General features: G+C 41.9%; 4 protein-coding genes across 4 annotated transcripts; 3 read left to right on the top strand and 1 right to left on the bottom strand.

The window, feature by feature from the left end:
- Positions 1 to 70: 70 nt before the first annotated feature.
- Positions 71 to 331, top strand: Bfra_004721 (uncharacterized protein; the record flags this gene model as incomplete). The annotated part of the gene is made up of 1 exon (XM_037335118.1): positions 71 to 331. One exon carries the CDS (start codon positions 71 to 73, stop codon positions 329 to 331), a length of 261 nt encoding a protein of 86 aa, XP_037193652.1.
- Positions 332 to 6,840: 6,509 nt separating this feature from the next.
- On the bottom strand, positions 6,841 to 8,860 carry Bfra_004722 (putative wsc domain containing protein; the record flags this gene model as incomplete). The annotated part of the gene is made up of 3 exons (XM_037335119.1): positions 6,841 to 7,863; positions 7,917 to 8,448; positions 8,502 to 8,860. 3 exons carry the CDS (start codon positions 8,858 to 8,860, stop codon positions 6,841 to 6,843), a joined length of 1,914 nt encoding a protein of 637 aa, XP_037193653.1.
- Positions 8,861 to 12,253: 3,393 nt separating this feature from the next.
- Positions 12,254 to 13,477, top strand: Bfra_004723 (putative nucleotide-binding domain containing protein; the record flags this gene model as incomplete). Its single annotated transcript, XM_037335120.1, has 1 exon — positions 12,254 to 13,477. One exon carries the CDS (start codon positions 12,254 to 12,256, stop codon positions 13,475 to 13,477), a length of 1,224 nt encoding a protein of 407 aa, XP_037193654.1.
- Positions 13,478 to 13,637: 160 nt separating this feature from the next.
- Positions 13,638 to 14,358, top strand: Bfra_004724 (uncharacterized protein; the record flags this gene model as incomplete). Its single annotated transcript, XM_037335121.1, is given in 4 exon segments — positions 13,638 to 13,695; positions 13,795 to 13,919; positions 13,941 to 14,055; positions 14,069 to 14,358. The coding sequence occupies 4 exon segments, from the start codon at positions 13,638 to 13,640 to the stop codon at positions 14,356 to 14,358; spliced, it is 588 nt and encodes a 195-aa protein (XP_037193655.1).
- Positions 14,359 to 14,658: the final 300 nt, after the last annotated feature.

Genomic DNA, 14,658 nt, shown 5'->3' on the forward strand with positions numbered 1-14,658 from the left:
AGATGAAGAGGTGAATGAAGTTTTATGTATCGAGCAGATTTAGAATGAGGAGGTTGTACGACGATGAAATATGTTAGGTAACAGTATCGAAGTTGAGCTTGCTGATATGCGCGCCCTCGGTAGTTATTGGCAAGCCTTTCAGAAAATGGCCAAGGTCTCTCGAGAGTACACGGCAGAAAGACAAAAGGGAGAAGGTAGAAAGGTATATGCGGCTCGTGTGTTGTACGATATTGATGGCGGAGAGAGATTATTGGAACCCGGTTGGCTGGTTATTGTCGAGGTTCAGGATAACGAAAGGCTGCTTGTAGATAATCTGCCGAGTTCAAGTTAATGATTCGATAAAAGCCGTTCAATTTTGCAGTATCACGATGGAAAGTAGGAAGGTGGATTGATAAGATCTTGTCAAGTAATTTAGATAATGAATTTGTATGTCGAGGTAGAGTTAAGATGTATGATATTGATGATTGTGTAAGGATGAGTAGGTATGGCGTCTTGAGTGTGAATAGGTAGTAGGAACCTAGTACGGTAGAAGTAAGTTAGGTAAGGTGCGTAGGTAATAATAAGATTTATGAGTAGAGAGAAGTCAGAGATCAATCGACAGAGAAGAAAGATTTATAATCTGATGAGTCTTATTATTCTTTTCTTTTCTCGTTGTCGTTGTCGTTCTAAAAGTACTCCAAATCAGTCAGTCAGTCAGTCAGTCAGTCACTCATTCTCTTTGGTGTGAATGAATCGTACTCGTGATATCGAAATGCAAAAGGTCTTATCATTGATTATCATTCATTATCTAGTGGCGCTATACCGTTTTGGACCGAACTTATGACGCTAATACACTACTTTCACTTCACTCTGAACCAGGCAGTTTTGAGTGAAGTCTGGGAGTGAAGTCTGGGAGTGAGGTCTGGGAGTGAGGGAAGAAGAAAAGAAGGAGGAGAAGAAAGAAGCTTAAAGATACTATGAGTACCAATACCTAGTACTTTCTACATACACAAGATTGAATGAAGCATTCAAAAGTTCTCAGCCATTGTATTTGAAATTAAATACTTACGCCATTCAATTCTAATCACGAGAGTCACGAGAGTCACGAGAGAAGACGATGACGAGGGTAGATTTTCATTCGATTCTTCAATCTTGTCGGTCAAATCATGTAAACCATTCACAGTCATTTTTGTGCTTGATAATCACCCTCATCGTCGATAGTTTACGTACATACCTCATATACATATTCATATATCTCGTTCATTTCTCACTGTCCATCTCACCCAAGCCATTCCCAACAAATCCATAGTATTCATTTTCACTGCCCCATCCCATCTCCTTCATTCATGCAACATTGATCACATGCGTTCGTCCGTTTCCCTTTAGACCCTGGTTGGCTGGACCCTGAAATAAACATCTCCCTTTTAAAGGTAAAAGAGAAGAGCCACAGCCAACCAACCAGCCAACCAGCCAACCAGCCAACCGCATTCCCTTTCAAGGATTTTCCCACCGAACGCCCTCTGCCTTTGCCTTTGATCGGTCGGTCGAAGAACTACTAGGTACTTCGCATGGGAGCGAGTACCGGTATGCTTTCTATACGAAGTCGGAGGTACAATTTAACATTCACCGACAACCCTATCGCCGACATCGCACAACTTCATATTCCATCAATCACCTGATCATCGGAACTCATCAACGCAGCATAACACAACACAACACAACACAACACAACCTGACGTGAACCAGCATCAAAATGAAAATCAAAATCACATCTTTCCTCATAGTTGAAACCTGCACGCACGAAGATTCCTGCTGCTTTGAATACTCCATCTTTACAATTTGAGAAATCATTCATTCTCTTCACAAGAGATTGAAAGAGGACAACCCAATGTTCCAACAATGATAAACAAAAGACCCAAAGAAATCCCTGCCATGGGGTACATATCGCTGCATGCATACACTTTTTACACCTTGACAAAAAGTACCTAGTGTATCATGGATAGATGAAAACTTGGAAATGCCCAAGTATCCAATAACATCATAAGACCGGAACCTTGAGCCGATCAAGAATCTTTTGCTTTATTGATGATGGCATGCTTCAAATCATTACCATGAAAGCAAAGATGGATTGTGCTGGCACGTCTTCTTACATCTTCTCGGAATATTCCTTGTCATTTGATTTGATTTGTTTCAAAACATCTCTCCTATTATGATATATATCATACATACATCTAACCCCTCGTATTAGACCACATGAATCAAAGGAAGCGAGTGTTTCCAATCCCGCGCACACACGCGATCATCGAGGCTTAAGTGTACAGATGAGCAATAAGGGTAAACAGTTCGATTCGATCGTTTTTCTTCTAGGGTACCTGCACATTTAACAACCTATCTAGGTACTCGTATGGGTATTGCATCGTCATATGTCGAATGAAAGACTTCAATTCTGATATCGACCGGCATTCTTTATTTTCTCAACAAGTTACAAATCTGATGTATAGTATATCTGGTCAATTGACATTGACATTGGCTTATCAAGTTGACTCCTTGTTGTGAAATATGGCATGTCAATTGCGTGTCGTTCAAGTATAGGGCGAACTTGTCAGATTAATAAACATCGTGCATTTATCTGACTTCAATCTACACTCATAATTTTCAGCCTACGTTGCCGTACACATGTATAAACTTCTGAGACTATGGCCCTAAAGTTCGATTGGACATTAGTGTGGCCAGCAAAGCGGACATTGTATCAGAAAGAACCTTTCTTACGATATCCCCTTACCCCTTTTGCTTTCATAATAATAATACTCGAGCTGAGTTGCGAGTATTCACATATCTGAGATTATACTCAAGTAATTTCTGTCTCGAAGGATAATTCTTCCTCGGGCAACACTATTTTGCCTGCATATCTATCCTACTACTTTGTACCATTTCTATCGCATTTCATCATACGTGCTCAAGCCTCAAGCTGCCAGTGATACCATCTATAATCCACTGGAATTGCTGTTTGTATCAGTATCAGTAAATGCCTCAAACCCCAATTCAATATTACAAGCAAATCAAAATGAAAGCAAACTTCGTCTATGAATGGCAAGAACATTGCAACCTTTTTGTGAATCTTCTTCAAATAAATACTTGCTGGCCGTTGAATTACTTGTAAACACAGGACACGGCAATGGTCCTTGTAGGTAAGTAGACACTTTCTCTTGCATAGTCGCTATATCTCTCAATCCATTATCATCAACAATCGCATCCCAATATATCGCACTCATGTCCAAGCTGTGCAATGATTTTCCCCTGTCCTACGTCTGGGGTTTGCTTTGGTGCTCTTATTATTTCTGATATACACGGTGCGCCAGCTATACAGCATGTTTGTTCATTGCTGTTTGCAGCATCACTCAGATATCGGTAAAATCTTGGAGGAAGGGGATGAGTTGTATGGGTATGGTGACGGAGACAGGATCGGATCCTGCAGGAGTGGTAGGAACACTGGCTATCATAAATCCAAGGTTGTGATTGAAATCGAAGGTGTTGATATCGCTCGCAGCGTTATGAAGTTTTTGATTTTCGAGTCTGTTTTGGGTTGGGATGGTTTCTTTTATGAATGCATTTATGTTCTTGGATGGGATGTTCTTGAATGGGGTTAGATGAGAAGGATTTCCGTGTTAGGGTTATGAAAGAAATGACAATGATAGGTATCCGTTTTTACAGATGTGATGTGATGTTTACGAAGAGTGCGTATGTGCATTTTCGAGAGAAGGTTAGCATGAAGAGTATGGGATAATGACGCAGAGGCCGCGGTGGAGAGGTTTATGACGGCGGTGGTGGCGGGGCGAATTTGGAGGAGGAGCGGGTGCCGTGGCGCGAGAGTCTTGTTGAGGATAGGGGGGGGGGGGGAAAGAAAATGTTCTTTGGGGTTGCGAGTAAGTTTTCTTAACTTAGCGATATTGTTCATTTCTCAGTCACCACACACAGCCAGCAATCTTCCGATCTCCGTAGGAGCTACTTGAATCTTTCCTGCGCTTCTCGTCTACTGGGTTTTAGTGCTGGCATAGGGTAGAGTTGTTGACACTCCCTCGCGATTACTGCTAGTGTGGATTTGTATATGGGGTTTAAGCCCGATGTAGAGGTTGTTGTGCTATGTGCTAGGGGTTACAAGTTCTTTATCTCATCGCCATTTATTCCGGCATACCTTCTCTCTACTTATTTCGATCGAGACGAGTATGTAAAATTTGCGCATCTATGGAGATGGAGCACAACAGAGGTAGGTTGTGTAGGATACGTGTGGTATTCGTGAGGAGGGAATTGATATTTATTATCTCTTTTTTTAAGCTTGTGATTAATTTGTAATTTGGTTATTTATTGTATGGTTTGTTGTATTTCTTTGTATACTTATATCTTCTTTTTAGTACTGGAAGGGAAGGGAAGGGAAGGGAAGGGAAGGAGATGGTCTACATATCTCTTTGTAATCTTGGAGATATCCCGCTATTAACCTCGGATACTTATCATCGAATTGAATTGAATCGAATTGTAATCTCATATATATCACTCACACGGAGAGTATTAGATATTTCAAGTCTTTCGAGGATACGAAGGATCTGAATATCTCGAGGGAGATACTGAGGTCTTGAGATATGTAGAATGGGTGTATCGTAGTACAGAGTTGGGAGTTGGGAGTTGTGTATAATGAAGTTTGAAGGGGATTCATGGGGATTTTGGTTTTGGGTTTTGTAGTAGGAGGGAGATGGGTGGGTAGGGTGAATTGTGGGGAGTTTGAGGAGGAAGTTTGAGGAAGGGAGTTTAAAGAAGCAGTTTAAGGTAGGGTATATATATATGAGAGTAATGATTTCGGTATATGTTTAATATCATCGCCTGTTTGTTTGTATAAATAATAACGTTGTTTCCTATGTATTATACACGGAGATGAATTGTTTGATGGGGCATGGATCATGTTGTAGTTATCAGTATCTAGGTAGTCCTTATTCTTCTTTCCGAATAATAGCTCCCAATCTAGGTCCTAAGAAGACACAACGCAAGTTGGGATCAACTCAACTTACTAGTTGTCACGTATAGGTCAATGCTCAGAAGTTAGAGGGATCTATATCCGGCGCCTGTGGCTTTTCCGAATAGTATCTGGGAAAGCGTTCGAGATCGGGATGGAAGCTGTGGCTGTGCCGCTGTGTATGAATGACTAAATGAATAACTAAATGAATCACTATATGCGATGGCGGGTACTGGAACTGTGAGCTGAAGACTATTTCTGGATGTATATCTTGGTTAGTTTGGTGTCCTATGCTACATTTACTGTGAATATCTATTTCCTGATACATGGGTACACCATTACAGCTCGTTTGCTGTATCTTAAAACTATTAGGTCAAGCAATGTGATGCCACACAATATAACATGGATAGAAATTCCCAGTACAAGAATAACAACACAGCATTCAACTAACTATCTTTCATCCATCCAGTCTTTTCACAACTATTCTAGCAATCCATCTTCTCTATCCCATAAAATACTCATATAACTCTAAACTATACCCAAAATACACATCCACTTATCACCCTTCTCTTCCTCCCAATTTCGCACATCTGTTCTCGTTGACTCTTCCGACATTGTTATCTCCTCCACATAGTAGCTAGCTGGCATTATGTAGGAAGTTCAAATATATGATGCACACTTTCTTCGCTCCGATACTCTCGACAAGTGTCTGACTCTAGAGTACAGTAGATACTGATATCCGATTGTGAGGTTTCACATCTGTCGCGAGCTTCCTACTGGCTGGTACCAGTAGCTTTTAGCGAGACAATCTCGTAAAAATATTGAGGGTGTGTGTTGGATGTTTGGTTTTACATCTTGTGCTGGGAATGGGAGACGAAGTGGAAGTGAGAGTGAGATACAGATAGGTTCGTCCTGTTAAGTATTTTCTCTCTTTGCTTCCTTTTGAAATACTATGGTTGTTTTGATTCTTATTGTTCTTCTAATTCATGTTAATATCTCGATTTATATCATTCTTCAATTTGTATTATTATTTCAAGTATCATTGTCTCAAACTATCCCATTAAGTTATTTCAATTTATATCATGATTCCACTTCATTTTATCATCTCAACTTATATGATTGTCTAATCCATATCATTATTCCAATTTATGTACTTATTCCAATTTGTATCAATATACCAACTTATATCATTATCCTAACTCATATCATCATCCCAAATCATGTCATTATCTTCATTCATATCATGATCCCAATCTACATCATTGTCCAAACTCATGTCAATATCCCAATGCACATCAATATTCTGATTCATATCACACAATCACTCTCCTACTCTCATTCATCGCCATATAACCCACCACCTAAAAATACAATTAGCCCATTGCAGAGATCCCACCATAATCTCCCCTCCCTCCCCTCACAAACCCCACCATCCTATTTCAATAGTTCCAAAGCACCAAAACACGGAATACACACAAGACAAGACATCACAAACTAAATATCAAATTAAGCGATATATATACAATACAATCAAAAGATCATCAATTCATAAATCTCATAACTACCACACATATCTCAACCTAGCCTACAATCCACAAAAAACTATGAGTTGAGAAGACTTGATTGTTCGAGATACTTTTTCAAAGAAGATTGTCTACCCTATCAAATTGCTCCAATATCTCTAAAATTTGTTCAAGAAAGAAGAAAGAATAAAAGGGCTCGCCTTGCGAGAACGAAGGTTATTTTGTATGTCTGTATGTTTCCTCCACACCAACCACCGCTAGCATCCATGGGATACAGATCGACCAGCTCACTGCATATCCCCAGAGCAACAGAGACAACACTCGCTAGAAAGCAGTCTAATTCCTCTGCGCATGTCTATGCACATGTCTCGACTTTCTCTTGCTGGCGCCACTCTTCGAATAAACACTCAACGCCAACGAACCCCCACAAGTTTCATTTGCATCTCCCTCGCACGCCATAGCACACTCACTCGCATCCAGTGTCTGACTCGGTAAACTTTGTCCACAGAAACACTGTCCTCCATATTCTGTTCCCGCGACACTATATCCCTTTTCTTCACAGTACGCCACACACGCTGAGTTAGAAACAGCACCCTGACCCACATCAGCAAATGTGACGCCAGAGAGCGCGCGGCTTGATTCTTGATCTGCGTAACAACCAGCGTATGAGTATCCGGAAATAGCAGCCGGGGTACTAGAAGAGACGCTAGAACCGGTAGGAAGAACTTGGCCTGCGGTGACTGACACGGTTTGGTAGATGAGTGTGGAAGCGTGGACGGTGACGATGGATGTGAAGACTTGACCTCCGGATGTGATGACGCTGGAAGATACGACCTCGCTAGCGACTGGGGATGCTGCTGCAACCTTGGTGGAAGCGCCGCTGCGGGTGTGGGTTTGAGAGTGTTGGGATGAGGGTGAAGTTGGTGTTGGTGTTTGGTATACAGGCAGAGAAATGCTTGAGATCGAAATACTTGCTGCTGATGTAGCAACCCCTAGTACAGATGATGCAACATTGGATACCGAAGCTGCAACTGATGAAGCACCAGCTGCAACAGAAGAAACAGCCGAAGAAGAACCGACAGCTACTGAAGAAGCTTGGGAAGCAATACCAGAAGTAGCAGATGCGACAACAGAAGAAGCAACGCTGGCTACACCAGAGCCCCATTGTCCAATAGAATTACCACCGGGTAACACAGACATAGTCCCGTTGACGACTTCATCAATTGGTGATGCGATAGTGCAAGATGTGGTTGGATCGTTGAGGCCACCGATGAGACCTGGGCATTTATCCATCCCACTATCACCTGCGTCGCAGTTATCGATGATTTGTTGGAGAGTTTCTACGTCCCAACCCGAGATCTTTGATTTGTTAGTATATCGAATACATTTCGCTTGAGAAAATATCAACTTACAAAGTCTCCATGGAATCCATAACCAGTTGGATCTCCATTAGCAAGAACAAAAGGTTGTTTTCCTTGACCTGGGGTCCATTGACTTGCAAAGAGAGGAGTATTGTAATAAACCTCATAGAAAATATGAGGAGTATGAATCCAGCCCTCAGGACAGTTTCCCTTTGTAGGCCAATCCATGTTCGTCTTGTAATCAGTCAATCCAGCGGCGGGATTATAGCATGAAGGAAAGTGAGCATCGAGACGCATTGGCGAAGCATATCCATTACAATCTTGATCTGGAAATCCAGCACCTGCTCCCTTGTTCTGCGGGTCCTGAATCCCTACTCCGTGTAATCCGTCAGAGTCGGCGGGGTAAGATGGAGTATCGTAATTGGTACGTGGGCAGGTAACTTGGATTGGTTGAGGTGTTCCGAGAGAATAATCGACGATGGATCCTCCGCCTCCTGCTGGAGGAGTACGGAGAGCTGCATTTCCAACCAACATTCGATGACCTGGTTGGAAAGCGGTGATCTTGTCGGTAGTGGGCTCGAAGCTTTTGAGATATTAGTATGTCTACTACCGAAATGTATAGGATCCGTCACTTACAAGTAGTAAACGTTCATATAGAACATAGGTACGGCTGTAATATTGGTGGGATCATTTGGATCGACAAAATACAAGGAAGGGGTCCAATAATTGCTCTTATCATTCTTGACAAGGGAGGAAGTGCAGTTAGAGTCATCTAAAGCAGTGGTGTCCCCCATAGTCATACCAAAAGCACTTCCTCCTTGGATCGTATGAACGTGTGTTCCAACGGTTCCTGGGTTGACAATTGGATCTACACGGGCGGTAAGAAGAGGTCCTGTTCCATAGAAATGGTTGACAGCGAAAGTTCTTGCAGTTGCAGAGTATGCTGTTGCCGAAGCGGCGAATGTGCCCACGAGGGCCAATTTTGAGAAAACCATGATGACGGAGTGAGTGTAGATGAGGAGTTTGATTGCAGAATATGTACTTTGAAATGTATTCAAATCTGATGGTGCTGATATCTGTGAAGTGACTGTTTTGAAAGCTGAAGGATTGTTGAAAAGTGAACGAAAAAACACAAGAGTGACTGGCCTCAATTGGTGTTTGATGGAATAGAAGATTCTGTATCAACAGAGTAGCAAATGAAGGAATGAATAGCACGCAGAGAATGAATAAATGAATGTGGTGTACAAAAGTACGAAAGTGTGTTGAGGGGAAACTTCAAAAGAGGGTGAGGAATAGAACCATAATGCAGAAAAGTATGGAATCTTATATTATATGACTATGGCCTGTAGTCTCTTACAATATGCAGTGTTACCCACCTCAACACGGGAAACCATATGTATGTACGCTAGTACATGTATGAAGGAAGATTAAGGTAAAAAAGGCTCAGCCCAGAATCGGGATGCAGGGGAAACTAGATAGAGTGACACGGATCTATTTTCCCCAAGTATGATTCCTATTCGCTGCCCAAGAATTATAGAATTAAAGAGATATATTCCAACATGACAGGTCAGTAAATGAAACATTTGGTCGGGAGTGTGAGAAAGAAAGAGATCCGGGCGGAAATGTGCTCCAAGTGAATAGCCATGGAGGTAGGAAGCCATATTGTAGTGTTAAGGGTGGTCGAATCGTCGGGAATGGGAAATTTGTTGATCTCTGGTTCCTGACGTCCGGATTAACCATCCGATTACATGGATCTTGCCATTGGGGGCTATCTGAGTGGAAAGATATCAAGAAGGGGCAAACAGTTTGCAGGGGCATCAGATACAGATCCCTTTGAGATATCCCAGTCATTTCTATACCTCATTGACAAAAAGTGATGTCCATTCTTAACTAACTCGGCTACTTGGCGTTTAGTTTACTGTTTTGAAACGGCAAACCCAGTCAACAAGTCTAGATTCATTAATTTCCATACAAACACCGTAAAAATTCTCTCCAATCAACAGTCCCATTCTAGGGGTAGATGTTTCTTTTCCGTCCTTTCCCCCCCTAAGGGCGCTTTTAATTTAATATCATGAATATCTAGTGGATAAAATGATCTGCTCTTAAGCTTTTGAAGTTTCGAGATATGTACTATTCCATATCATTCTTATCGTATTTAGACTACCATCTAAATACACATCCATCGAATTTTCTGATTTAGAGTTGATTTGTTAAATCGAATAGAGTATTACTGCACGTCATGAAAATCATTTAAATTGTCCGACTCTGTGGAGGTGAATCTCCTCTTCATTAAAAGATTATTCATATTCTCGTGGTCTAGCAATTACAATTTTACATCATTATCTTCTCTTGAATCCTCTTCGACCTACGGCCTTAAGAATTGACCTGCCGATAAGAATAAGGGCCGCATATCTATGCAAGCATTCAATCAAAATTCAGACGAACCAACAAAAAGAAATCTCATTGGCATTTGGCGCTCCCAGTCTATCCCAGTCTATCCCTGGAATAGATCTCATATTCAATTGATCAATCAGTCACTTTAAAGTTTCCCTGGTAAAATCCTATGAATAACCTTTGATCCTTTCAGCGTGACAATAGGAGTATACGATAAAGATTGTAACAATGTCTTTTCTTCATTCTCATGTTGTTTAGCCTCGATGAATCATGATAAGGATGAATCCATCGTGCCGAACCTTGGCTGGGTTATGGCCGAAATGAGCTTCTTGATCCTTTTGCTTCTGGGTATGATTTGAATGTGGCTGGTGTTTCCATAATTGGGATACAGATACACATGTGAATAATTACAAGCACACCAAGTTGGAAAGCACAACATTTTACATAGGACAACCTTCAATCAACGATATGCTTTTTCAATATCTTATCGAGGGATGCGTGGATAACATTCACTGCGTGCAGTATTGTTGAGTTTCGACATGACCAAAGAACTGGTCCAAACAAATGTCCGTGAAGCGTTACAATAATCGGCGGCAAGGACACTATCTGATATTAGCCCCTCACTCCAACACATGAACGTGAGATCATGATGTCAAAAGGGCGGCAACAATCTTTCTTTTGTCAGCCGCTCACTCTCGACTATTCAATTGATTCATATTCCTACGGACTCAGGAACAGCTCGGCGATAACATCAGCGTCAACAACACAGTGGCACGAACAAGGAATTAATTCTCAATAGGATACTACTATGTTCTCTCCATTGGTTTTCGGACCATGCCCTTGACTTGTACCTGAATCGTTCTCCTGCATAATGCAGTGTCGTGCCGTTGTGCAATGTTACATCCTCAAGCACACGCATCTGCGGTGAGTTGAAGAAAATAGACATCAGCGCAAAGATGGTTGCACCTCCAGTCCTACTTCGGAGAAAAAGATAAGATACTAAACAAATTTTGATGCTATGATCTGTACCTAAGTGGACATGTGGAAATTACTTCATGGGGAGATCGACGAATAAATCGCTCAGACCTTTCTGGACTTGTAAGGCTTACTCCATAAACTCTTTGCTCAAAACCCTTCTCATGCAGCTAAATACCTACGCTGTCGGAATCTCTCATCATCTCATGATTCTCACCTGATAACCTTGGAGGCACAGTCTCAACAAACTGCCGAGTCAAAATCAAATAAGGAAACATGCAATTAATCAATGTTGTGTTCCCGGATCGAATTTTCACGAATAGCAACATGAATTCGTGGCGAGTGCCAACAACTTGAGCTCATCTCCGCCATCGTGGGTTCGTGGTAAGAAGCCGTCAGACTCCCGTTCCCGCGCTCTATTCGAAACATTCTCGGAGACTTTTAGGTCCAATGATCGTAAAATTTGTCCGGCGCCCAGAGAGAGTACATGTGACGCCACTTGAGTATGTATCTTGTACCAAATCACTGGAATTTAGTATGATACGCTCGCCCCTCGTGAAGCATGCATTGGCTGTGGGAGAAGGAGAGACGCCAATGGGTGGGGAGTTATGATTAGGTGAGGGATCAATTGAACTTTCAACTGTTCTTACAAATTGATGAATGATAGCAATTTCGGTTCCAATGTCCTGAGCCAGCGGCTATGAAGAATGATATGCTTGATATGAGGTACTTGAAATCCGTCAAATATGTATTTCACCAAAAGGAAGGCTTCAAAGCCCGAGCTTGTCCCTTAACAATGACTGATCTGGTGGATACACCAGTATGGGGATGAAAGGTTGAGTTGAATGACAATCACTGAAGCGATAAGCGATAAGAGAATTTCTTTTTCCCAAGTGCCCCTCCACCCATCACTACCCCTCCATCTATATTTCAATTATTGCCATCACCTCATCACTGCCACTCCAAAATACCACGAATTCCACTACCCTCTCTCAACACGACCTCGAAACTCTCTCATCATGTCGCCGATCCCCATAACTATCCTTACCGGCTTCCTCGGCTCAGGGAAAACAACTCTAATTCTTAACCTACTCCCACAACTACACGCCCTCAACCCCTCCTACCGTCTCGCTCTTCTCAAAAATGAATTTGGGGATCTAGCTGTCGACTCGCAACTTGCATCTTCATCTTCTATAACTTCTGTGCGGGAAATGCTCAACGGATGTATATGTTGTAATCTCGTCGGTTCTCTATCTTCGGCGCTTCAAGAACTGCAAGAAAGTTTACCAGTTAAAGTCAATGAATCAACTGGGAAGGAAGAGAAGGGGAGTTTGGATAGAATTATAATTGAAACATCTGGGTCGGCTTTTCCTGCCACGTTGGCAATGGAAGTTAATAGGATTGCGAGGGAAACAAAGGGGGCTTATGTGCTGGATGGTGTGATTTCGGTGATTGATGTGGAGAATTGGGAGGGGTATGAAGATACAAGTTACACGGCGAGATTACAGGCAAAATATACGGATTTGGTGGTTTTTAATAAGTGGGAGGGGGTTAGTGAGAGAAGGTTCGATGAATGTTTGGATAGATTAGGGGACTTGGAAGTTCAGGTTGCTTGGGTCAAGAGTGATAAGGGATCAGTGGGAGTAGATGTCGTATGCGGAGTTGACGGTGGATTGGCTAGAGGGTTGATTGATGATATCGATGGAAAGGAAAATGGTCATAGTCATGATCATAAAAATGGCGATCACAAACACGAACATTCTCACGACCATCAATCTGAAGTCGAAGTCCTATCCATAACTCTCGCATCATCTTCTCCATCCTCAACAATATCTCTCGCTCCTCTCAACAAACTTCTCACCAAAGCACCCAAAGATGAAGTATACCGCATTAAAGCAGTTTTATCCTCAAGTTCTCCTATTCCACCTTCCGATTCTTCACTCTCGCCGCCCGAATCCGATATCTCTGCATCTCCATCCTCGTCAAATTCTAATTCTGATCTCACACCAAAATCTGCCAAGTACATACTCAACTGGGCTTTTGGTCGTTGGACAAGCACAAAAATGGAAGAACAGCAATTGGAGAAGGAACATGAGAGTAGCCAAGGAGAAGGTGTAGTACTGAGAATGACGATTGTGACGGCGAGAGATGAGAGCAATAAGTGGAAAAAGAGAATCGAAGGAGGTGGATGGGTGGAGGTTGATGGTGGAGAGGGAGATTTGAAGGTTGTGAGAATCTTGTGATGATTGAAAGATTGAATGAGGATTTTGTAAAGGGATAGACGGAGTGTGAAAATTTGGAGACGTGATGCATAGATACCTTGATGCTGTCGTAAAAAGAGACAATGTTTATTTATATACACCTAGTAGTCATGGAGAGAGAAAAGCACGAAGGAATGATAAAATGAGCGCGCGGTTGATCTGGGTACTGAACCATCAAATACTTGGTTCTGCAAGTGCACGTAATTCCAAACTTGACAGCTCTTAATTTCAATACCTAGTTTTGCAATTTTTTGAATTCGTTGATTGATTAATTTATGAATATGATATCTTTTTCCTAGTCGTATCTGGATGGTCATGGCTGGTGAAGTTACTGACCAGTATCGACCTCGCAACCCTATTGAAAGGTCTTGATGGCGCAGTAGAAAAAATACATCAAATACAAGCCAATTTGACACGTTTTGGAGTAGAATAATTGGATGTTAAGCTTAAGAATCAGTTGGAGAATTTGCTTTGTGAATGGAGCTTGGCCCAGGATGAGATCGAAATTGAGCAAACTGTGAGAGCAGAGTTGGGACTTGATGAGCCACTGGATACAATGCGTATGTACTCCAGATCTCGGAGATGATGATGACACTATCGTGTATGATGCAACCACCACTCATCAAGCAAAGAAATACATCGATGATCAGGTAATTTACACAACTGGTCTGATTAATTCGTATTACTCAAGTTATTTGGATGGTCCCGAGAAGTTTTCTGCGCTTTCCGATGAGAGAATTTGGAACGCTTTTAAGAATGGTCTGAGATTGGCGAAGGAAGGATGTTTGGATGAGCGATTGCTATCAAAGAGGGCGCGGATGGATTTGAACTTGCGGGTGGAGTATGTGAATGTTGAGCAGTAGTCTCGAAGATGAGCCGAGAAGGTTGAAGGATGGGAGGACGAGGAATTCTGGTGACCTAAACTTGAGATTCTATGGAGGTTGAGTAGTGAGATGGTGGTCGATGATTCATTAACTGGTGTAGATAGAGATTCGTTGGATGAATATAGAGTACGTCGTGTCAATAATAGTACATGACCACTCGGGAACTCGATTCCTAGCTTGATGATTTCATATTTCCACAATGAGGTTACATTTGAATACGATATTATCATTGATGAAACAGTTGATGAAGAGGGAAAACAATTACTCACATGAGATTCA

The sequence above is a fragment of the Botrytis fragariae genome (assembly GCF_013461495.1).
Source record: "Botrytis fragariae strain BVB16 chromosome Unknown tig00000050, whole genome shotgun sequence".
Classification (NCBI taxonomy): Eukaryota; Fungi; Ascomycota; class Leotiomycetes; order Helotiales; family Sclerotiniaceae; genus Botrytis; species Botrytis fragariae.